At 40.9% G+C, this 24852-nt stretch overlaps 1 protein-coding gene across 2 annotated transcripts in view; it reads left to right on the top strand.

The window, feature by feature from the left end:
- SNTB1 (syntrophin beta 1) overlaps window positions 1–24852 on the top strand; it is a 234257-nt gene that overhangs the window by 141155 nt on the left and 68250 nt on the right. For both annotated transcript variants that reach the window (XM_055313935.1, XM_055313936.1), the window contains exon 4: window positions 3046–3253. In XM_055313935.1, the coding sequence (XP_055169910.1) occupies window positions 3046–3253 (208 nt within the window). The remainder of the gene's footprint in view (window positions 1–3045; window positions 3254–24852) is intronic.

Below are 24852 nucleotides of genomic sequence, written 5' to 3'. Positions count from 1 at the left end.
ATGTCATGTTCTCCTTCTTGATCTGAGTGGCAATTCCACAAATAAATTCCCTTTGCAAAAGTACATTTGTGCACTTTTGCTCAAATTATTGTACAATTATTTGTACACTTTTCTATCCGTATGTTATACTTTAAAGTTTACTTAAAAATTAATGATGATAAATGCTGCCAGAACCTGGGAGAAACAGGCCTCTGTCTGCATCATCAGCCTGTACCTTTGTTTACAGGTCAGCTTTCCTCTGGGGGCACGCTGGCAATCCAACAAAGAAGATGGTCTTTGTTTCCTCTCTTTCTTGCTGGCATTATTTGTGTGTGTGTGTGTGTGTGTGTGTGTGTGTTTGTGTGTGTGTGTGAGAGAGAGAGAGAGAGAGAGAGAGAGAGAGAGAGAGAGAGACACCTGGGGGGTGGCAGCTTCCCAAGCCATCATTTGTTTAAAAACAAAGCCAGGTCTTTAAAAGAAAATATTTCTTTTTTTTTTTTCATTTACTTCAAAAGTAAATGAGATATTTGCAGATTTTAAATTTCTAGAATAACAGATCATTTTAGGATAATTTGAAAAGCACATTGAGGGACACCTGGCTGACCCCGTCCGTGAAGCATGCAATTCTTGATCTCTGGGGTTGTAGATTTGAGTTCCATGTGGGTGTAGAGATTACTTAAAAAATAAAATCTTAGGGGCACCTGGGTGGCTCAGTTGGTTAAGCATCCAACTCTTGATCTCAGCTCGGGTCTTGATCTCCGTGTCGTGAGTTTGAGTCCCATATTGGGCTCCGCACTGGGCATGGGACCTACCTAAAAAATAAATAAATAAATAAAATCTTTAAAATAAGAAAAATAAAAGCATGTTGAACTCTCATTAATGCTTTTTGAGAGCCCTGGTTGGTAATTGGCTATGTAACTTTACTGAAGAGCAAGCCATGGGCAAGAATTACCCCCCATTTCTTTGAAAAGTGCCCAAGAGGCATGAGATGTTTTTCTTCTGAGCAAGGACAGATGTCATCTAAAGAATTCCCTGTTTTATCACAAAAAAACCTTTGGAGTCTTAGTGAGGAGTCTTGTTTTGCAAATTTCTGACCAAAAAAATTTGCTAATTTTTGTTAAAACTCCTCCAGAGACATTTCACTTTCTAAATCATTCCTTTTCTACAATTTAAGTTTATGAGTAAAAAGGTTTACTCACTCTAAAAGTTTGATATTGAATGTTATCAAGTCCCAGGTTGCAATGGGACTTGTGATTTTCAGGTGATCTGCAAAATTATTTTGTAACTCAGGAGCTAAGGACTCTACTGAGAATGAGAATGAGAATTAAGACAGATATGGAAGAAAATGGTGCCCCACTTTTAGATGTTGTCCAGTCTAAAGGAGAGACACTGTAATATAGTATCAAAGTTCATGGGTTTTTGAGTCTAACCAACATACGTTTGAATCCTAGCATCACTGTGTGGCCTTGGGTAAATTCTCTCTCCCTCCAAACTTTAGTTTTTTCTTATGTTAAATAGAATTAATAAACATCAGTCCTAGGGATATTAGGAGGAATACATATATAGATAAAAATTATTCAATGAATGGTAGCATAATAATTAAAGGATGAGGGGATCCCTGGGTGGCTCAGCAGTCTAACGCCTGCCTTTGGCCCAGGGCGTGATCCTGGAGTCCTGGGATCAAGTCCCACGTCGGGCTTGGAGCCTGCTTCTCCCTCTGCCTGTGTCTCTGCCTCTCTCTCTGTGTCTCTCATGAATAAATAAATAAAATCTTTAAAAAAAATAATTAAAGGATGAAATAACAAATGTATCGTTTTTATTCAGTTTTGAATGTTCCCAATCCCTACATTTTTCTGGTGCAAGCACGAATGTAAAAATATTTCTTTGCATGTATACATCAATGAATAAATGTGGTTTTTTTCCTCCTGGCAATAAAAATTAGCAGTCTAAAAATTATAGATGTGAAGGACAGGTTAGTAATGGTTGCCAGAGATTTGAGACGGCCATGGAGAAAGGAGCATTGTAACTATGAGGGGTAGCTGGAAAGAGAGCTTTGTGGTGATGGAATAGTCCTGTATTCTGCTTGCTGTGACTTACAGGAGATAAAATGGCATAGAACCATTCACCTACATTGTCCCAATGTTGGTTTTCTGGCTTTGATGTTATATTCCATAACCATAGGGAAAACTGGGTGAAGGATATAATGGACTTCTCTGGCCTTTATGCTGTCCATATATACCATTTTTGCAATGCCATATTAATGTCATATTAATCTAGGAGTACTTCAAAAAATCTATTTAGAATTTCCTTCTTTTACCATAATTACAGCATACAGATCTCACTTTGTATCTTGGGTGGTCCATGTGAAGGTCTGGGGTAAGCTTTGGTGGTTGACATTTGCTTTTTCTTTCTTTTCTTACTTATTTGACTTTAAAGAGAGCTCTTTGTGTGCCTCTCTCCCCAGTTGCCCCTTCCTAGGCCAATTCACTTCTTAAATATGCCCAAGGATTAAATGGTAGGTAAATGTGCCACAGACAGGATTCCTAAGGAATGCAAAGTTTGGTCATCTTTGATTTGTAAATATTGACAATTAACACTGAGCAGTAGGATGAAGCATGGGGCTATATATTTCAGTCTACTTCCTGCAGTAGCAGCAAGCATGTGAGTATATTATTAAAATCCTCTGTAGATTGAGAGGTAAAGCAAATTAGTATCAGCTCACAGTTTAGAAGTCTTGATATGGTACTATTGATAAGCCAGTCAAGTCAGCTGACTAATAGGTTAGCCAGACATCCTTAACTTGGGTGATTTGATAGTTGAATAGCTATGTCCCCAGTGTCTAGACCAATGCCTAGGCATTTGGTGGATGTTTGTGGATGAGTGAATGAAGGAAGGAAGGAAGGAAGGAAGGAAGGAAGGAAGGAAGGAAGCATTAAGATAAACCATGCAAAGCTGACAAAGTCCAAAAGTAAGACTAAAGAGTTAATTCACCTCTATGGTCCAGGACTTGACAAAGCACGACCTACCAGGACACATTCTAACCCTTCTCTCTCTCTGCTTCTCCAGGCAGCTTGAAATCCACTCTCCAGATGCTAAGCACACAGTGATCCTGAGGAGCAAGGACTCAGCCACTGCCCAGGCCTGGTTCAGTGCCATTCATTCCAATGTGAGTGACCTGCTGACCCAAGTGATTGCTGAGGTCAGAGAGCAGCTGGGGAAAACAGGCATTGCCGGGAGCCGAGAGATCAGGCATCTTGGCTGGCTTGCAGATAAGGTAAGGAAAATGCTCCTCCAGGAGGAGATATTTTTACCCAGGTTCCCCCAACACGTGTTGCAACCATGAAGTCAGTGACCTCGTTCCATAGGCTGGATCTCTCATTCACCAGCTATTGGGACTTCCTGTCCATCTTCAACAGAGTTATGTTATACATGGGGGCTGTGTCCTAATCAGCTTTGATTCCCCCACCTATAGTCCAATACATTGTAAACTGTAGGTGGTCACAGATTCTTTGTTGAACAGATGAACGAGTGAGAGGTTGGGTAGTTTGTCACACATACGAAGATCAGGAAACCTGATATAACCTAAACACACATTGGAGCTTTTGCCTTGTGAGGTAAGGAAGTTGAAAAGGTTGCTGAAAATGGGGGTTTCTGTGAGTTTTCATGAACCTGCTTATTAATAACATAATTATGTTCATTTACAAAAAGGAGCAATAGCAGCAAGGAGTCCTTAGTAACTACCAGGTGTAGACTCTTTTGATGTATTACCTTCTATTTTTCTGGATTCTTAAGCCAGTAGGCCCTGGGGTCAGGGAAAGGTCATCATTCGTGAGTACCTATTTTGTGCAAGGCACACAGTACTAAGCAGGAGTGAAGTATATAAGGATGAATGAAGATTTAATCTTTGTTCTCAGGGAAAACAGCTACTGTGGAAAGGACCTGGGGTCATGTTAACACTGTCACTCTGATTTCTCTTCCCAAGTTACATGATACGTTGAAGATAATAAAACTCACTTTGCAGCAATCTGTTGGGAGTTAACCCTTCTCTTCATTTCAAAGACTTGAGCCTTTGCCATTGTCCCTTGAACTTGAACCTGAGTGCTCAGGAACACTGGGCTTTTGGAACAGTCTGACCTCCCAGTGACTCACATTGTAATAGGGGGTAAATGGGAATAATGATTGTCGCAATAAACAGTTTTCCTGCCAGTGAACCATGTCATCTGAGAAGGCCCAGTCAAACAGCCCTTGGAAATAATGTTTGAGCACGGCATTAGGCTGTTTTCCATCATTGTTCTTTGTTTGCACCAGTTCAGGTCACAAAAGTCAACACAGAGTGCACTGTTTGATTTGGTGTTGTCCCATCTCTCACAGATTTCAATGAAATCTGAGGGACAATGCAGGTGGTGGTAGCACTAGGTGCATAATAGACAAAAACCACAGGTAGCTTCTCTTGACCTACGTTCTGGGGTTCTTGATGAAAACAATACTGCAAATCTGGATGATGTCATTTTAGAAGTCAGTTCTAATACTCTACTTTTTACTTCCGCCAGATGTGAGAGGGATCTTTCCCACAGCAAATGACAGAGAGCTTAACTCAGCTTGAGCAAGAAAAGGGAAGAACTACTTTTGAGAATAGTGCCCACATATTAGCTTCAGGCATGGTGGGATCCAGGGATCCAAATAATGATATTAGGCCTGCTTCTCCCTGCCTGCTTCATTGGTTGACATTTAGGCAAGCCTTTGTCCTTGGTCCAACAGTTCCAGGCTTATGTTTTCCATTAGGGTCACCTGTCTCACTGAATAAAGGCCTCTTTGCTGCCATTGTTCCAACAGAAGTCCTGAGATTAAGCCCAGTGAAACTGACTTAGATCAGATGTACAACCTTGTGTTGTGCTGAGATCAACCTCATCCAAGACATGTGCGCTGAGAGATAAAGAGAGGTGGTTCTCTAATGGAAAGTTTGGCTGCTGTGCAAGCAACAGACTGAATGGATTCTGGGGAGGGCAGAGCAACAGACATTACCTGCTATAGGAGGAGGAGAAGACTGGGATGAAAGATGTCCTTGCTTGGAGAGCGGCCTGAGTAGACTGGCAAATATTCTGGAGATTTCAGGGTGCTGGCAGGAAGTGGATGGCAAATTCAAAAGTGATGACTGGAAAGGATTTAATGAAGGCTTAATTTGTAAGGTGTGGTCAAGGTAAGGAAAATCAAGAAGAGATAGAGAAGCACTCCAGATCTCACAACAGCAAGAGGCCACTGCCACCCCTTAATCTGAAATGGCAAGGAAAAGGAGCAGTTACCTGAAGCTGGGAAGACTTGTAGCTGTAGAAAAGAACCACCACTAAGAGCTTTGGTCTTTGGGAAGGAAGCACAACCCCATTCTTCCACTGATCTTCTGTTGGTATCTCCAGTAGGTGAGGCTGATTGGAAGCCAGAGACAAGGGAGCCCCATTGATGCATTTCGATAAGCTCTGTCTCCAAAGGCACAAGCAGGGTGGAAAAGAGTGGACACTGGAGCTGGAGGGGCAAAGGGAGCTGTCCAGCACACACATGTCTCCACCTCCAAGTAACTGAGATGCTCTCAACAACTGGAAGTTCTTTTTTCTTTTCTTTCTTTTTTTTTTTCATCTCTTTTAACACAAACTTCATTACCATTTGGATAGTTGGAAAATACCATTGTGTCATTATTAATGATGTTGAAATTTTTTCCAAAGGTTCCATTTTCTCACTTGTAAGTTGTCTGCTTATCCCAAATTATCAGTAGACACATTATTAGGCATTCCCATGGAGCAGTAATAAAGGCTCATAAAAAACTATTTTTGTGTTTAGAATAGTGTTATTCTTATAATTTCAGGTAACCATTACAGATGTTTCTTCAAATTGTATTATGCATTGTATTCCTAATAGCAATAATGACTTATCAAAAGCAAGAATGTCTTTTATTGCCTTCAGCTTCAGAACTTCTCAAAAGATTACCATAGATCAAGTCCTAGGGAAAAAATCCAAGCTGGAAACTTTTTTGATTAAATATTTAATACTGAATCCTAGTGTGGAGGCATACAAATGGTTTTCAGCAAAATGTTACAATGAATGGCAAATCCTTAATACTGTGGCCTTCTTATAATATCACAAATATCAGAGAATTTGCTTGGTATTTGTAAAGATATAAAGTGTGATCCTATATATATTCAACTGTAATTTACCTTAAATTGATGTCCTTTGTCTTTTCCTATTCTGTTAATCTTTGATTTTGTGATTAATAATAGCAGCTCTGGGATGTTATTTGTACATATTAAATTTAATTTCAAATTTTTAGAACCGGTCTTTACATGATCTAAAACAATATGAAACAACAACAACAACTTCCCGTTTAAAATCCTGTCTGTGCTAATCCTAATACCTCATCTATACTACACAGGAGGAAAACTTTATATTAATTCTATCCTTTCCCATGAGATGATCTGAGGACTGGAAGAATGGCTCCCACAAAATGGCTAGTCCTTGAGGCAATGGAGAGAGTTCAGTGTGCTCCAAGAGAGGAGAATGAACATGGGAAAAAGTGGAGATAATGGATTAATACAGCTTGTGGTGAAGGCACACTAGAGGTTGGTCTAAAGGGAGGTGAAGGTTCATCAAACATGCCTGGTGCCTTGGATGGGCATCCAATTGTGGAAGATCTTGAAAGCTGAACAGATGACTTGAATTTGATTTGGTGGGCAATGGGGAACCTTTGTACAGTATCAGAGAGAAGGGACTCAGAGGTCATTGCTAGGGACTAAACGTTCTGTCCCCCTAGATCCATATGTTGAAGCCCTCATCCTCAACGTGATGGTATTTGGAGGTTGGGCCTTTGGGAGGTAATTAGGATTGGATGAGGTCATAAGCATAGAGTGCCCGTGTTAGGATTGGTGCCTTTATTGGGGAAGAAGAGACCAGAGCACCCTCTCCCCACCATGTGAGGATATAGCAAGAAGGTAGCTTTCCACAGGCCAGGAAGAGGGCCCTCACCAGAACCCCATGTTGACACCCTGATCTTACACTTCCAGCTTCTGGAACTGTGAGAAATAAATATTTATTGTTTAAGCCACCCAGTGTATGGTATTCTGTTACAGCAGCCTGAAATACGTCAGTGATCTAAACTGACCTCTTTGTACAGATGAAGAATCTGGGACCCAGAGAATGGAAAGTATTTTATCTTGAGTTGTACTCTATCTAAATCAAGGTATAGGAATAATTAGACAGTGGAACAATGTGGTGATATCATTGTTTCTTTAATTTTTAAAAGAATCTACTGCAGTTTATCCATTGCAATTGATTTTAATCTTTCCTTCTCTCATAGCCATTCTGTGGACTCCCTACCATATCAAGGTCAACACTGGGCCAACAGCTTCTGAGCTGGGGCCTTTTTTTTGGGGGGGGGGTCTCCTTCACTTCCTGGTCCTCTGAACCATGACAGTAAGAGTCACAGGCCCTGTGCTGCTTTCCTGTGAGCACCCTCACCTGTAGATAGGTCAGATGTACCAATGTGATCTTTCCCTTGTTCTTATTGGCTTTAAACCTTTTACCTCCTTACAGGTAAAAGGAGGCCTTAAACCTTTTACCTCCTTACAAGCCCCAATCTATCCCACAGCCCCAAACATGGCTTTTAAGTCCTTGTTCTTTAATTTTTTTACAGTTGTTATTACTGAGATGTTTTCAATGGTCCACTTTCAGACAAAAGAAAAATAAGCTAAGTTCTGACTCTCTTGCTACTTAGAGAAACAGTAATAAACAGGGGATGATGGAATTGTTGGATTCTGTTTTTTGCTGTTCACCAGATGTTACCTTTGCTTTACCTCGTTATCTTAGTTCGCAAACTATTTCTTGTTGGATTAAAAACACAACACAACACAAGGAAACAACAACAACAACAAAAACCCAGTTGTGAACCCTGAGCTGCAAATTCAATTCTCAGCTTTCCTCATTTCCACTTCAGATTTTTAAAAATGGGAACATTTATATAGGCTGTGCCTCCTGGGGTGTTATTGGAGGAAGGGAAGTTGGTAATTAGTATTTATTGTGTGCCTCCTCGTCTGTCTCAGGCACTGTTCTTTAAATAATTCCTATCCTATAAGGCAAACTTGCAGAAGTTGAGTAACTTCACTCCTCCAATGGGTGGCAGAGAGAGTGTGAGCCCTTCTTTCTAATTCTTAGGTCCAGAATTTCCCACCAAGCTGAGCTAATGAAAGAGACCCAGGGAACATGTGTCTATATGCATGAGACCACCAGAATCCAGAGTCAAAGTGGTATCACATACCAAAAGCATGGTTTTAGAACTAAGAGACAAATCTTATTTGTCTTTATGAAGATAAAGGGTGTCTTGATCAGCTCAGGCTGATTAAACAGAATGATAGACAGGGTGGCTCATAAACAGAAATTTGTTTCTCATAGTTCTGGAGGCTGGAAGTCTGAGATCAGGGTGCCATCAGAATTGAGTACTGGTGAAGCTCTTCTGATTTACAGACAGTCTTCTTGTCATTTCCTCACAAGGCAGAAAGAGAGCAATGGTAGCTCGTTTCTTTCTTTTTTTTTTTCTCTCACTTCTTCTTATAAGGACTCTAACCTTATCATGGGGGCTCCACCCTCATGACCCAATTACCTCCCAAAGGCCCACTGCAAATATCATCACATTAGGGCTTCAGCATATGAATTTGGAAGGGAAGGTATTCAGCCGATAGCGGGGGGGGGGGGCTCTCACATACCAGGAGCACCCCCTATTAGCACAACGCTTACTAAAATCTTTTCTCTCTTACCCGCTTCCCTCTGAATCTTGAACTGCTTTCATTTCTTCCATGACCCTTTAAAAGAAGAGATCCAAGAAGAAAATATTCAAGAAGAGGAGATTCAAGAAGAGATTCTCTCTTCTCTGTTCTGGTATCCATTCTTGACTATGTCATTCAACTACACTTCTTTGGCTGGTCCCAGCCTTATAGTCCACACAATAATCCCCTGCCTTTCTCCTCTTTCTTCCTGTTTTGTACTACAGAAGCCCAAAGAACAGGTGCAACAAAGACTGAAATGTGTTTGATAGGACAGGTTAGGAAAAGACTAAAATACACACACACACACACACACACACACACACACACACACACTTGGCCTTGCTTTGAGTGTTTCCAATATCTATGAATTCAGTTATCATGGTTTAAGTATATATCCCCAATTTCTCAATAACGCAGTTCAAATTTCAGCTACTAGGGTATATTAACTGCAAGTAATTTTATAAAGTACAAACTTTGCTGTCACCTTTTCATTCAGAAAGTCACTGTGCAAATAGCCAATGTGCATCATATTGTGACCAAGCACATGACTTTTCTCCCAATCTGTCAGTGATCGGTCACCACATGTCTGTTCATTCACACACAGACTGCAAAGTGGGTAGTGGTGTTTCCTCCTTGTTTCCTGGTGATAAATCTGTGACATTTTATAAGAATGGATAATAGAAAGGGGGTGTTGTACAAACAAGATGGAAGTATGGTAAAATGGAAGTATGATAAAATAATAATTATGGAAGTGAGCTTCAGATCAAACATAAATGAAATTATAGAAGAACGAGGTGACCATGGGAGCATAAGTGCTGGTGATATTCAAGAGACTCTTGATAAGCAGCCAGAAATCAGTGAAGAAAGGATGAAGATGCCCCAGAAGAAGTGAGAAGCTTCATAGCTTGGGAATTCTCAGATACGTTTCACAATACTGAAAGTAGAAAGGATAAAATGTTGCTGGCTGATCTAGACTTAGAAAGGAGTGGGCTGGCTTGTCAAGGCATGAAAAAGACGCTTACTCAGAATCATAAGTTCTATGATGAAGAGAAGGCAACAAGCACTGTTCACACTACTCTCGAATTTTTGACAAGTAAAACACATTAATTCTCCATCTTTCTAATATTTTAAGGGCTAAATTACTAAGTAAATAGGTTTTACTATTTTTTCATTTCCCCATATATTTACAACTGACAGGCAGTTTTTAATTAAAAAAATGTGAACATCCAGAGAACAATACTAATTTTTCCAAGTGGTTGAGATCACTTAACATGGTTTCAGCTTGCACAGTCGTTTTGTATTGTCCAGCACTCCTGTGCAAAGGCAGAACTATTTCTCTCCATCTGTCCATCTCACCTGATATCTGTTTATCTATCCTATCCATCTCTATCTCATCCCTCTCTCCATCCATCCACCTCTATCCATCTCGCATCTATCACAATATTTTCCCTGTATCCTCACATAATTCACTAGACCATCATTAACTTTCAGTTCCAACAATAGCAATTTATTCATTCCTCCAAATTCCATGTAAATATAACCAACCAAGTAATTTCATTCTGTAGCTATATTGCCCAGCTATCTTAGAGGAATCTCAAATGCAAATGTAAAATAGCCCTGGCCTGAGTAAAACAGGCTGCCGGTAATCAAGATCTTGACAGTGTAATTAAGGGAATGATATTTCTGGAGCCTCTAAATATATCAGCTCCACCATCTGCCTAAAAATCACCTACGTAGGAATTTCCCACCACTTCTTCCAGGGAGAAAATAGTCTCTGACCTGAGGGAACTCCCATCTGATAAATAGAAATAGAACTACTGTCCAGGCTATCCCTGACTTGCATCATCCCTAAATCAAGACTGTTAGGCTAGGAAACACAGACTGTTAATGCAATTAAGTGCTAATGGGCCTGTTGTGCTGCTTTAAAAGGCAGTCATCAAGTTTCTGAGTGAATCACCTCTGAGATGGAGCAAGACAGAGGAAAACCCGGCAACAGCTTGGTTATCATCCTGTTAGTCTTTCACTACAAGTGTTCAAAGTAAATGTGCCAGTGTAAATGTAATTCACATTGTCCCCATCTTGCATTCTCTGAAATATCAGGGATCTAAAATTGGGTTAGGTGGGTGTTAGAGAGGCAGCTATAAGGGAAGCAGGGAAATATGCCCACTTTTCTGCATGGCTTCACAGTGCAAGTTAGCCAGCGCCCAAGGTGGACACATCAGCGCTGCCCATATAAGAGAAACAGGGCATGTACATTTTGTTCTCATAGGCTGATTCCCACAAATTCATATGAGCCCTGCTTGATCTCTTTGGAGAGGTGTGTAGAACTCAAGATTGAAATAGCTCCCTGTGCCTGGTTGCATGGCCAGCACACTCTGCCAAACTTCATCTTCTTGATCATTGCAGATCACCTTACTTTTATGAGATAGATCTTTCCAGAACACCCCCTTAGTAAAGAAAAAAAGATTTTCCTGTTGATTTCCATTATTTGATTATTCTGACCGCCTCCTATTCACCCCGTTGGTGAGGGACAGATCCTTACCACAAGGAACAGGAGACAGCAGAGCCCATGACACCAAACACTGGACAGAGGAGCCTGGCTGTAGCTCATTAGCCCTATTAACTCAGAGCCTAGGGAGGATGCTACAAGCCTTGCAGGACCATGTAGGGTTTACTAGCGGACAGAGGGAAACAGCCGGGACTGTGGGACAGGCCTTGTAGTAACAAGTGGGTGAGATGCTGTCTGGTTCCCATGGGATTATGGGATTGGCTTGTGTGAATCATTTTACAGGCTGTCAGAGAAGTAAAACCCATTAGATTAAGGCCTACAGAGAGTACAGGGATCTAGGGTGGTGGGCATTTTGGATGATAGTAGGAGCCCTGGGAGGCTCAAAGATGTCAAAGTAGCACATGAAGTTTTAGGCCTTATACTACCTTGATCAGTGTCTTGGGATTCGTTAGAAGACTAGTTGAAGATGGAGATTCTTGGGGAGGGATTTAATGAAGGAGGACACTTGGGAGAAATCTGAAAGGCAATGGGTAAAGCAAGAGAAGTAGGGGAAAGAAGCTAAACAAAGATGTGGTATCAGCTAGAGTCTAGCCTCATCCCAACCCCACAGGGGGATCTGGAGCATGAAAGGCAGCACAGAGCCCTCCACCTTACGCTGTAGAGTTGGGATTTTATATCCCTGTAGGGCTCAGCCCCTGGCTATGGACTACTTTGCAGGTAAAGAGAGGCCACTTCTGTCTGCCAGGGCCAGTTCTCTAGAGGAAGAGGCGGCTTATACTGTGGGCAGTCATTATTCACATCAGGTCAAGTTTGAATGCTCCAGCCCTAGAAAAGGGAATTTTGGCAAAAAAACAATAATATCTACTGTAATCACTGGTGTGTTCATGTGGGAAAAAAACATTCCAGCCCATGTACATAGGATCTTGAAATGGCAAAGAGATACAGACAGTAGCCAGTTCTGTGACATGCAGATGCCTATAGCCACCACCTAGAAGTTTCCTTTTATTTACAACTATATTCAAATTCTGGTAATTTACCTTGGCATTTACTCATAACTTTCGTCCCTTACACCACAGAAGAATTATTTTTTAATGCTTTGAAATTCCCATTGTCATTTGCAGAGTCCCTTTGCAGCCTTACATTTTTGGCTTGGGCTTTTTATGACTTCTAATAGGACTAGGCTATAATATTGCAAATGGAATGCAAATTAACATGTTTCATTTTTCATCGTGAAACTCTTTCAAGTTTGTATTTTCAGGTTTTGGAAGCTGAATCAAAGTGATTAAGTTTGAAGTCCTTTATTGATTTTATATAGAACTAGGAATAGAAATACAGATGCATTCAGTGTTCTAGAATCTGATTTAGGAACATCTATATTGACATAGGGCCTGAGTCAAGATAAAGATGAGGGTCTTTATGGAATGTCAGAGGTCAAGCAGGATTTTCAGAATTACACTTACTCATTTGCCTTTCATAATGATTCAGGTATACAACCTTGCAGATAAAGGTGGCCATTTCTTATTTAAGCCTGTTCCTCCAGTGTCTAGACAGTGTCTTATGTTGTCAAATGAGTGAGTCAGTGGACTAGTGGTAGTTGCCAGAAACATATTCCGTGTTACCAGTAGACACTGCGATAGAATTCTCTGAAATAAAGTACAATCTCACTTTGAATGTTCAACATGGCTTTGTTGGAAGAGGGAAGGAGCAGCCCCAGGCACCTGGCCCTCATTTTTCGGTTCTAAAAAAACATCTTTCCACATGAGCATTCTCGGACCATGAACTCAGTATAACTTAGGGATTTCCTTTTTTTTTTTTTTTAAACTTAGAAATTTCCTTATTTGAAAGTGTCAACTTTCTGCATTTTCCGTGTGGTCTCTGATTGGCTATTATGTTTTATGAATTTATCATCCTTCCTAATGAGAAGAACACTTGATTAGAAGTCAGAAAATTAAAGCTCAGACTCAGATGGCTAGTTGCTGTTGCCCCCAGTAAATAACAGAATTCAGATGCACGCCTTACTCATTCCATGGGTTCTGAAAATCAGATTCTTACAGAGCTCTAGAGCTAGGAGGGACCAAAAAAAAAATAACAGAATATGAATTGGCCATTTTATGTTACTTGATATGTAGCTAGAATCATGTAGCTAGTTTGCATGAAATGTGAGACTAAAATTCACATGTCTCTGATTTCTGGCCTAGGGCATAATTTGCTCTACCCAGTGCACCTCTCCATCCATGTAAAGTGTCCTAAGAACAATTGAGAATATACAGTCCTTTCATTGCGGTTCTGCCACTGGGGGTTGTGGTAGCCTGCTGGTCTGGAACTTTGGTGAGATGGGAATTGGGATAGAGATTAGGAGTACCTTCTAGAGAAGATCAAAGGATCAAAGAGACTTCTGAGAAAATAAGAGAATGAAAGAGTGACACCTTGGGGAGCATCAGGAGAAGGCCATAGGAGAGCTGGTTTCTGGTCATGATGACCCACTGACCAAGGCCTCTCTTGCCCTAATTAGAAGGGACACTTGTCCTGAGAGACTTCTAGAATAGCAGGAGCAATGCTTTTATTACACTTTTCAGTCAAGAGACTTTATTTTGGCTCACAATACATGTGGCTGTGGGGTTCATCTACCTCTCCATCCTCCCTCTCCTACCCCACACTGCCCCATCCCGCATTTCTTCTTTGCTCCACGTACAGACAAAATCTTGTGTGAACCATACTCTGGTTCTTCGTACAAACAAAATCTTGTGTGAACCATACTCTGGTTCTTCTCAATTACAGGCTCACTAGACTCCTTACTGTATCTCCTTTTTCCTAGTTAGCCATCTACTTTAGGGCTGCCTTCTGCTCATTAGCAGTAATGGGTTTGAAAGGGAGAAATGCAAATCAACTCAATCTTTATCAGAGGCATTGGAAAAAAAATGTGTCCGGGGACTCCATCAGTGAAGGTGGAGCATGTAGGCATGTCTGTGTTTCACAAAAACTTCAGATGAACATTTTGTTTTGTGTACCCAGATATCCCAACACAGACACACAGCACAAAGACAACCCGAAGTCAATAGTGTCAGTGCTCAGAACAAAACACCCTTAGTCTCTCTCTCTCTCTGTGTGTGTGTGTGTGTGTGTGTGTGTGTGAACACAGTGGGCACTGTCATTGTCTATATCTTAGCTGTTGAATTCAGGAACCAAGTATTTTGGCTAAGGTAAATTTGGGGAACTTGGGAATAAGGTTGGAGTCAAATAAATCCAATAAGAACTAACTGAATGAATGTGTAGGAGGCAGGGTGAGGGTTGTGATGAAGCAGGATATAGAAGGGAGAGCAGGGTTTTGGATGGGGACCTACCTGGATTTTAATCCCTGCTCTGTTGCTTACTGGTTAAGTGATGATATGCAAGTTCTTTTTTTTTTTAAGTCTTTGAGCCTTTGTGTCTATAAAAAAAAGACATTAATACCTCAAAAGAGAATTTCTATGCTTTAAATGAAATATTTCATGTTGATGTCTGGCACTGGGCCTGGTACATAGCAGGCAGTAAATTGAAAGCAGTAGAAGGCAGCAGTCAGCTCTTGAGCTTGCACATTTTGTTGGAAAGGTAGCTCTCTTTTCTAAGCAATAGTTTTGAAGTGGGATTTATATTGAAGCCTTTAGAAATCCACAAATCTATGAATTCTACTAAAACATATGTATTTATTGTCTTTTATTAAATGTAAAAAGGATTTGCACTGGTCCTTTCACCAAGTTACAGACTTACTTACCTAGTTGGCACAGAGCTACCAAATCAGTATTTTGTTGTTTAATTTAGCTTTAATTTCTGTTTTCCAGCAGAAAACCATCACTTTCGTTATCAGTACTATCATTTGCGTTCTTAGGCCATTTTCCAAAAAGAAATAGAGTAGCGTGTACACGTATGGTGTGCGTGTCTTTAATGATGTCAACCGAAAGAAGAGCCCCCAGTGACAGGTCTGTGGAGGGCAGTCAGCCTGCGTGTTCAGAACTGTCCCAGAGCAAAATTACAAATGACTGCAAGTCATCAGCATTCAGGATCACGCACAGTAACAACTGTATTAAATCCATGAAGGCCAAAGATCTACTGCATGTGGTAGATTGAAAACTGAGTAAAAATATATACCTAACGATAGTGCTGCCAAAATGAGGAAGGGAGGAAAAAACAGTATAAATTGTGGTTTCTAGAGAAAGCTTGCTGGGGAAAAAAAAATCATCAGACTTGTGTTGGTCCTCAAAAAACTGAAAAGATTTGTATTTAACCATTAATTTCACAAAGAATGTCCTTAAATAAAGGAGCTTATTACATGATGCCTGGGAAAGAGGTCGTAAGTCGTAAGTACACTGAACTGTAAATCGATCTCAATTTCTCTGTAAGCAAAATATACAATTCATATATATGTATAATTTTAACTAAGACCCTATTATCAACCTTGTAGAGTAATGTCATATTTCACCAAGTATAAATTATAAAAACACCTTTTTAAAGTTTATATAAATGATTAAAGCAATAAATAATTATGAAGTTTAAATAACTAAAGCTCTAAAAATGAATTTCAAGCAAATACATGGAATAATGTATTCATAATTCCTGTTTTTTTCCTTTCCCTAGAAGAGATCAGAAGTTGAAGGAACAAGTGTTTATTCAAAGTTAGGTTGAATACATGAATTTGAAAAAAAAAAATATATAAATTTGTATTTTGTTGTTTTCTCCATTTTATATTGAAATTTTTTTTTCTTTGAGAGAGAGGGAGAGAGAATGCACACATAGATGCACGCACCATGCACCAGGGGTGCAGGGGAAGGGCAGAGAGAGGGAATCTTAGGCAGACTCCATGCCCAGCTCAGAGCCTGACATGGGGCTCATTCTCAGGACCATGAGATCATGACCTGAACCAAAATCAAAATCAGACACTTAACTGACTGAACCACTCAGGCACCCCATGTTTAAATTTTTCTTGTAATAAACAGGACCTTAAAAATAATTGCTAGTCATTCAGATTTCTGGAAACATCACCCTGCACCCTTAATATTATTCTGGGAAAGCAGATCTGAGAATTGTAGAAGTCGCCTTCTTCTGGCACTTGGCTTTCCACCTTTGGACACTTTTCTATGTTGTTTTTCCTCCATTTCAAGCTTAATGGCTTTACCTTGAATAACTGGATTGAAAGATAATTTTATCTCGGGACGCCTGGGTGGCTTAGTGGTTAAGCATCTGCCTTCGGCTCAGGGCGTGAGTCTGGAGTCCTTGGATCAAGTCCCGCATCGGGTTCCCTGCATGGAGCCTGCTTCTCCCTCTGCCTGTGTCTCTGCATATCTCTCTCTGTGTGTCTCTCATGACTAAATAAAATCTTTTTTTAAAAAAAGGTAATTTTATCTAGAATCTAACAGCTATAAATCCAGAATGGAACTGTCACAGGAATCTGTTTTTACTTCATCTTTTAGGGGTTGGGTATCTTTTTAAGGAATTTAGTGATTCTTAAAAACAAATGTGTGATTGGTTATTTGCTCATTCACTTGATAAACATTACTTAGTACTTACATTTCATTTATTCAGTAAATAACCTTTGAGTACATATAATATGTGAGCAGGTTTAAGTACTGGGAATAAAGCAGTGAGCTAATCAGACAAGTTCCTTACTGCAGTAGAGCCTACATTTTGGCAGATGGGATGGAAGATACGCAAGAAAACAAACAATCCAGATACAAGTGCTATAAAGGGAATGAGGACTGTGAATGTAAGGAGCTAGGGGAGTTCTTCTAGATGATTGTTTATAATGGACAAGGCAGTGGATTGGAAATACCAAGATGTTCTCAAGGAACTCACAGACAAATGAGAAATATAGACTTGGAAACTAAGAATTGCAGACGTACATATTCTAAATTTCTAAGTTGAACCTGCGAGGGCTTATAGGTAGAAATCTGCTAATTGGGCCTAGGAGGATTAAGAAAGGAATTAAGTGGAATCTTAAAGATCAGGAAAAGGACGACTTTCTTGGTAGCAGAAATTGCATGTGCAAAAGCTTCAAGGCACATAATGCATGGCCTCATTTAAGAACAGCTATTAATCTTGGGTGGCTGGAGCACTGAATATATATATTCAGGTGATGCTGTCTTTCTTAGCAACACCCTTAGGTGGTTGTACCTTCACTTGTATGCTGCCGTATTGTATTTTTAGAATTCTTCTTTGGAATTGCCTTCAAAGACAATATTTCTTAGTATGAAAATCTGCGTTAGAGTCACATGGGCATCCCTCTTGGTCTGAATGTATTCTCAGCTCTCTCGGTTTTTCCCTTTCACCCGGTTTGGCCCAGCTCCACACCCTCCATCCCTTTAGACAATGGTTCCTGCGCCTCAGAGCTAGATACCTGAAAGTGAGTGTCGAACCTTGGAATATAGCTGGGCATAGCATTGTGCCAACAGAGGCTTGACCCAGGGACATCATACCCAAAACACATAAGGAAGTCGAATGGCATAAATTCTTAAGGAAAATCACTCAAGGGATCCCTGGGTGGCTCAGCGGTTTAGCGCCTGCCTTTGGCCCAGAGCATGATCCTGGAGTCCTGGGATCGAGTCCCACATCGGGCTCCCTGCATGGAGCCTGCTTCTCCCTCTGCTTGTGTCTCTGCCTCTCTCCTTTTCTCTCTCTCTGTGTTTCTCATGAACAAATAAATAAAATATTTTAAAAAAGAAAATCATTCAACAACATTTGTGAGTACCTACCACTGGGCCAGGTTCTACTCTTCTATTAGTTCTACTGAGTCTCACTAATTAATTCCATCTTCACCCAGTAATGTAAATCTGCACATTTATGACTTTCTTTTACAAAGCAGGAGAACTGTAGCATATTGTTTCTTATGAAATATAGCCTAGGGCCTTACATATTAGAGCCAAATAGATTTAGAAGTGAACACTTCAGTGTCTCTCGACAAAAATGTTCTTCCTTGGTATCTTATGAACTACCGAAGTTATAATAAACAGTTGTCTTGATCTGTTTGGGCTGGAAGTCCAAAATCAGGGTGCCAGCATAGTCAGGCAAGGGCTGTCTTGCAGACTGCGGACTCAGTGTTGTGTCCTCACAGGAGGAAGGGGTGAGGGAGCTCTGTGGCATCTCTTTTATAAGGGCACGAATTCTATTCATGTGGGTTCCACCTTCACGACCTCATCACCTCCATTGGCCCCACCTGCTAATACTGTCACCTTGGGGATTAGGTTTTCAGCATATGAATTTGAGGGAGACACAAAAATTCACACCGTGACAACAATGAAATATTTGCATTTGGGCTGTATGAAGCGATTTCATGTTTGTTTCCCTTAGCGCTCCTGGGAGCGCACTGATTCTAGACTATCAGGGCACAAGTGAGTTCTGTTCTCTTGATGAGTGAACACATGCCTGTGTGCAGGTGTGCCTGGTTCAGAGGTGTGGCCCACCTGGCCCCGCATGAGCCACATTCCCTTTCAGGAAGGACACACACCATCCGAGATGTTGTACGTGCCTCGTGGTTGTCATGGTGCAAAGTGCTTATTGGGGTTCTGCCAAGAAAGGTGTGATCATTGAGAATAAAAGCTCCTCTTTGAATCATACTGACAAGAAAGCTGATTCTCAGTGTCAGAGTGATTAGTTTGACCTTTCATTTTTTTTTAAATTTTTATTTATTTATGATAGTCACAGAGAGAGAGAGAGAGAGGCAGAGACACAGGGAAGGAGAAGCAGGCTCCATGCACCGGGAGCCCGACGTGGGATTCGATCCCTGGTCTCCAGGATCGCGCCCTGGGCCAAAGGCAGGCGCCAAACCGCTGCGCCACCCAGGGATCCCTGACCTTTCATTTTTAAGTGGTTTTATGAAAATGTGAGCCTTGCATGCTCTATGATTTTAAACATGGAGATTTTGTTTTGTTTTGTTTCTTCTTGTTCAAACCAGGCCTACAAAACTCAAGCCAATCTTAAACACCCATGTTGGGTCAGGTAATCATCTCCCATATAACCAGCTGCTGGTGGTGTGTACTCATTGTTCACCCTTAACGAAAAGGGAACCTGTTACTAAAAGCATGACAGTCCTACCCAAAATGTCCAATTAGATCATTACTTAGAAACATGACAGGTAGGGAGATCTGAGGAAGCCTTTCTTTCTGAATGTAATTTTCCTGCTCCTACTAAAGTTTGTTGTCCTCCAGGAGGGTTGATAGGAAGTGCACGAGCAGTATTTATGACGTATGCTAGGGGGTGCTATTAGAGGCCCCACTCTGGGGAGGACAGTTAGGTTGTTGTTTTTTTTTTTTTTTAAGATTTATTTATTTGGGAGGAAAAAGACAAGATGGCAGAAGAGTAGGGATCCTCGTTTCATCTGGTCCCCTAAATTTAGCTAGATAACTATCAAACCATCCTGAACACCTATGAATTGAGCCTGAGATGTAAAGAAAGAATGGCTGGAACTCTACAAATAGAAAAGTGACCACTTTCTGCAAGGACATGGCAAGAAGGCAGCCATCTGCATGCCAAGAAGAAGGGTCTCATCAGAAACCACGCTGGCGCCTTGATCTCAGACGTCCAGCCTTTCCAGAACTATGAGAAAATAAATGCCTGTTGTTAAGAAAATATATATAAATATAAATATATATAAATATTTGTTTATTTGAGAGAGGGGGAGAAAGAGAGAGAGAGCAAGTGCATGAGTGAGCAGGGGGAGGGGCATAGGGAGAAAGAGAGAGAGAGAATCCTGAAGCAGACTTCCCACTGAGCACGGATTGGGGAGCCGGATGTGGGGCTCTATCCCAGGACCCTGGGGTCATGACCTGAACCAAAACCAAGTGTCCCTGCTTAACTGACTGAACCACTCAAGTGCCCCAGAACAGTTAGTTTTTAAAGAGCTGTTTATTACTAGCGCTTTAGTAAGAGCTAAAGGAAGCAATTGGTAGGAAGGAAAGAACAGAGGAAGAAAAGGAAGGAAGAGAGGGAGGGAATAAAGAGAAACAAACACATGCTATAATCATTTTACCTCCATTAGATTTAAACCAGGTTATGTCATTCAAAGGATAGAAATAACAGTTGGATTTAGAGACATGCTCTAAATCTTTTAACCCTGACCTTGGGGCTGCTTGCTTGGATCCCTGATGAATGGTGAATGGTCACCTTGATTTGATATTTCCAGGTTTGATTCCTGGAAATATGATAATGCCACTTGTTTTCATATGTTTGGCGATAAACCCAATACATTCCTCATGTGAGCAGAAAGGCGCATCGGTAACCGTGAAGGCCCGTGGGTCCTACAAACAGGATTTTTCCTCCCCTCAGTTTTTAATGAGGCTCCATATTTGTCGCTTTCCCCAATGGCTACTTGGAGCACATTGCACTCAGTACGTGCTCTAGAGCTGATGCCAAGCTGCTGACCTCTGCATTTGATGAAGCCTCAGCTGAGACTCCGACCCAAGCTCCAACATATTGTTGGATCCATCATGTTGATTCTTGGCTCTGATACTAACATCCAGCTAATGAGTTGCGTGGTGTACATATTAGGCCGGGCTCTGGCAATGCTAATGCCAGACGCACAATGAGATGAAGTTGGGAGGAGGGCAGCAAGACGCCCAGTGCCCTGGCATCTTACCAGATGTGAGCAGTGAGAAAAGCTGTGTTGCAGAGTCACCATTTCGTAGCTTATGGGAAGTGATAAGCAATCAGGAGGTGGAAAAAAACATGCTGTCTTATGTCTCCTCTTAAATAAAAAAAAAAAATCCCTCCACATCAGAGAGGTGCTTTATGAACTGTGAAATGGGAAGGAAAGTTGAAATGTTTAAAGAGTCAGGTAATAGCTTTTATTATCAAAGGGAAGCTGACTTCCAGCCCTGCTATTGAGTAACAGTAGATTTAAGACTTTCACGCAGGGCCATGTGGCACTGACTACAAGGACACTGGTGATATTTCAAGGCAGTGCTGTGTTGTCTAGTTCCTTTTTTTTTTTTTTTTCCAGGAGACAAGGCCAGAGCCAGGGTACAAAAGGGCAGACTACTCTGGTCTGAGAAGCAATTTTTCAAAAGGCAGTTGCACACAAACATTTCTACCAGCACATTCTGTGAAACATAATACTGTGCCAGAAAAGGAGTTGTGCCTTTTTATTGCACCCAGAGTTCCTGGCACGGTTACTGGTTCCTAGTTCAAGACACACCTGTTGGACTTGTGAAGGAGCTATGAAAATTGGTTGTAAAAGCCATGCTACTAAAGATGGCTATTTGACTTTGGGTGAAGTACTTCTCTTAAATTTGTTCCAGATGCTTCATTTTACAGATGAGAAAACTGAGGCAAGGGAAAGATAAAAGGTTTTGTACTACATTGCATAGCTTCCCCTAACCCCTAAGGTTATATGGGAAAGAAGAGTACCCATGTTGGTGCCCTGGATAAACAGTGGACTCCAAACCCAAGGACCCAGTTCTGATGATCACACTGCTTTTATGAGCTCTTTCTTCTTAGGTGACCTATTGCTAGTCTCTCTGAGCTTCTGCATCCACTCGTGGAAACGATAATGGTAGTAATGCATTCGAAGGCACTTCGTAGACTGTAGAGCCCCATATAAATGTAAGTGATTATTAATTTTTCAAGACACTGTTCTCCAAACTCTGTGGTTACTGGGTTTTTTTGAAGGGGTCATGTGAAAGTAAAGGAAGGAATGGAATCCATGACCAAATGATTTTGAAGCAAATGTTAGATTTTGCCATTAATATTTTGCTTATATTAAAGGATCTGAGAGGCCGTGATGTAATGAAACCCATTAGAACGTGTTAAACATCGTGGTTCTCAAAGCAGTCTCAACCATTATAATGTCCCATCTTTACCCACGTAGAGACAGACGTGAAGAGTGTCTCATACTTATTTTGTATGAATGTCCAGTAAATGTTATATTCCTTCATTCACCATCACTGATTGAGCTTCTGGTGAGCAAATAGCAGCACTATGGTGTTTCTCTAAAGTGTTGTACGGAGCTTCATCAGAACCACCCAGAGAGAGAGAGAATGGTGCTAGGTAAAAATGTAGCTTTCTGGGTCCTACCCCAAAGCTGCTGAATCAGAATCACTCCAGGGGGTGAGGGCCTGGGAATATGGATTTCCAGCCAGTCCTGCCCAGAAGATCCTGATGCACACTAAGGCTTGAGAATCACCCCTTTATACTCTGCTAAAGAAAACTTAGTTACTCTGGCTTTGTGAGTTACTAGCTGTGTGACCTAGGCAAGTCACTCTCATGTCTCTAAACTCCATTTTAAGAAAAGTGAAAAGGGGTACAACCACTTCATAAAGGCTTTGTGAAGATTAAACGCTCTGATGTATTCAAAATGCTAATTACATCTATCTTCATCCTTTGGGGCTGCTATACCCAAATTAACAGAGACTGGGTAGCTTATAAACCACAGAAATGCATTTCTCGGCAGTTCTGGAGGCTGGGCCTTCAAGATCAGGGTGCCAGGTTGGTAGAGTGGAGGCCTTCTTCTGGGTGGCAAACATCTCCTTGTATCCTCACATGGGGAAAGGTGGTGGTGGGGGTGCATAGGATCTCTTTTATAAGAGGGCTAATCCCATTCATGAGGCCTCTACCCTCATGACCTAATCACTTCCCAAAAGCCCCCCCTCCAAAAACCATCAATTTGGGGATTAGGATTTTAACATATGAAGTTTGGGGAGACATAAACATTTAGACCATAGAAACATCTGCTATAATGAGATCTTATTAATGGTGATCTTATTAATAATGCTGCTGTTTATTATTGTTGTTGCTGTTGTGATTACCAGGACCATTGTACAGACTGAGATACAAAATAATCATGATGACTTTCCTTGAGTGCTCTGTCCAGCCCTAGAGTGAAATTTTAGCAGTCAGCTACAGACACCATGATCTGTGTGCTATAGGGGCGAAATCTAATGGAAAGCCCAACACTCACTGTTTGGAGGGATTCATGGAAGTCTGTACAAAGAAGATATTTGAGTTGACCTTGAAAGAGTTGTCATTAGGTAAAAACCAACCAACCTCACTAATAAACAGAAGAAAAAAACCATCCTACGAGTCCATCAAACCTGAAGGAACATTGCCACATAGCTGGCAGTGCCTTTTTAGTAACTGTGTGAGTTGGCTTCGCATCACTTCATGTCTCAGAGGTCATTATTCTTTCTCTGATTTAATTTTCTTCACAGATTGTTATAGCGAACATTTTTTTATTCTTAAAAAAAACCTTTGCAAATATTCAGGAATAATTTAAATTAATAATCCTAGTTTCTTTGTTGACTTTTTTCTTCCCCCCTAGGGCTTCTAATTACTATTTGATAACTTTTAATTTTGTTACTTCTCTCTCTTTTCCTCTCTTGGTTATCTCACCAATAGGTGGCTAAAAGTGACCATGAAGAAAGACGTAATTAATTCCAAGCTTAGTGGTGGATGGGACTAAGAACAACTGGCATTAATTTCATAAGTGTTCTGTTTAGCATTATTAAGAAAATTCAGCAAATTTTACTTGATTGTTTGCCAGAGGACTGGTCTTGCTCAAGGGTGTTTGTGGGCTATAAATGCAAAACACAGACCCTGGCCTCAAGTAGCTGATTTATAAGCTGATTAATGAAGGAAATGACAATGTGAGAAGTTTCCAAATCAAGCAGTAATCCACAGAGAAAATGTGCAAGGCAAAACACAATTCTATTCAATTAAGTAACTGTAGAAGTCTTTCTGTGTTAATGAGTTACTTATGAAATCAGGTGGGCTATGTATATTGATCCAGCCTCATGGAGTATTCCAAAAGAAAAGATTTGGGTGGAAAATATGACTTTAGTAAAGTTTCACTGTTGGCACCCTGAGGGATGCGTATTTTCTCATGGGACAGCCAATTTTTCAAGTATTTTCTACAAAGCTTGGGAAACATCAGGGAGAGCAGTGGCCCAGCCTTGCTGGAGTGGTCATGCACAGGGACATGTAATGAGATAAATTGAGATACATCTCTTCCCTCCTCTGCAAGCAGAAAAGGAGGAAGAATAAATGAGAGGATTGATTTGGTTTGGTTTTTAGTCATTTTGGCGATTTAAAAAAAATAATTTTTCTGGGACTCCTGGGTGGCTCAGTGGTTGAGCATCTGCCTTTGGCTCAGGGCGTGATCCTAGGATCCAGGATCAAGTCCTGCATTGGACTCCCCACAGGGAGCCTGCTTCTCCTTCTGCCTGTGTCTCTGCCTCTCTCTCTGTTTGTGTCTCTCATGAATAAATAAATAAAACCTTTTTAAAAATAAATAAAAATAAAAAATAATTTTCTTTTTAAAAATTCATGTGTGCTTATTGTGAACACTATTTTCCATTCATTTTTCAATGTGATTATGGATTTTGCAAGAGTGGCTCCCATGAGGATGGGGGTGGCAGGATAGATTGGGACTGCTAACTTGAGTAGTAGCTGTGTCCTCTAATGGCCAGGGCATTCTGCTCCAGTGTGATGCCAGGTGGTCACTTGATCACTTGTTGGTCTTTGGTGGGAGAAATGCTGTAGCACAGAGCTGCATACATGGTCCTCTCCATCATTTCCATCACTTTAAGGAATTTGGAACATGAA

This window comes from Nyctereutes procyonoides, unplaced genomic scaffold, assembly GCF_905146905.1.
Source record: "Nyctereutes procyonoides isolate TBG_1078 unplaced genomic scaffold, NYPRO_anot_genome, whole genome shotgun sequence".
Classification (NCBI taxonomy): domain Eukaryota; kingdom Metazoa; phylum Chordata; class Mammalia; order Carnivora; family Canidae; genus Nyctereutes; species Nyctereutes procyonoides.
This window is presented reverse-complemented; position numbering and strand designations above follow the sequence as displayed.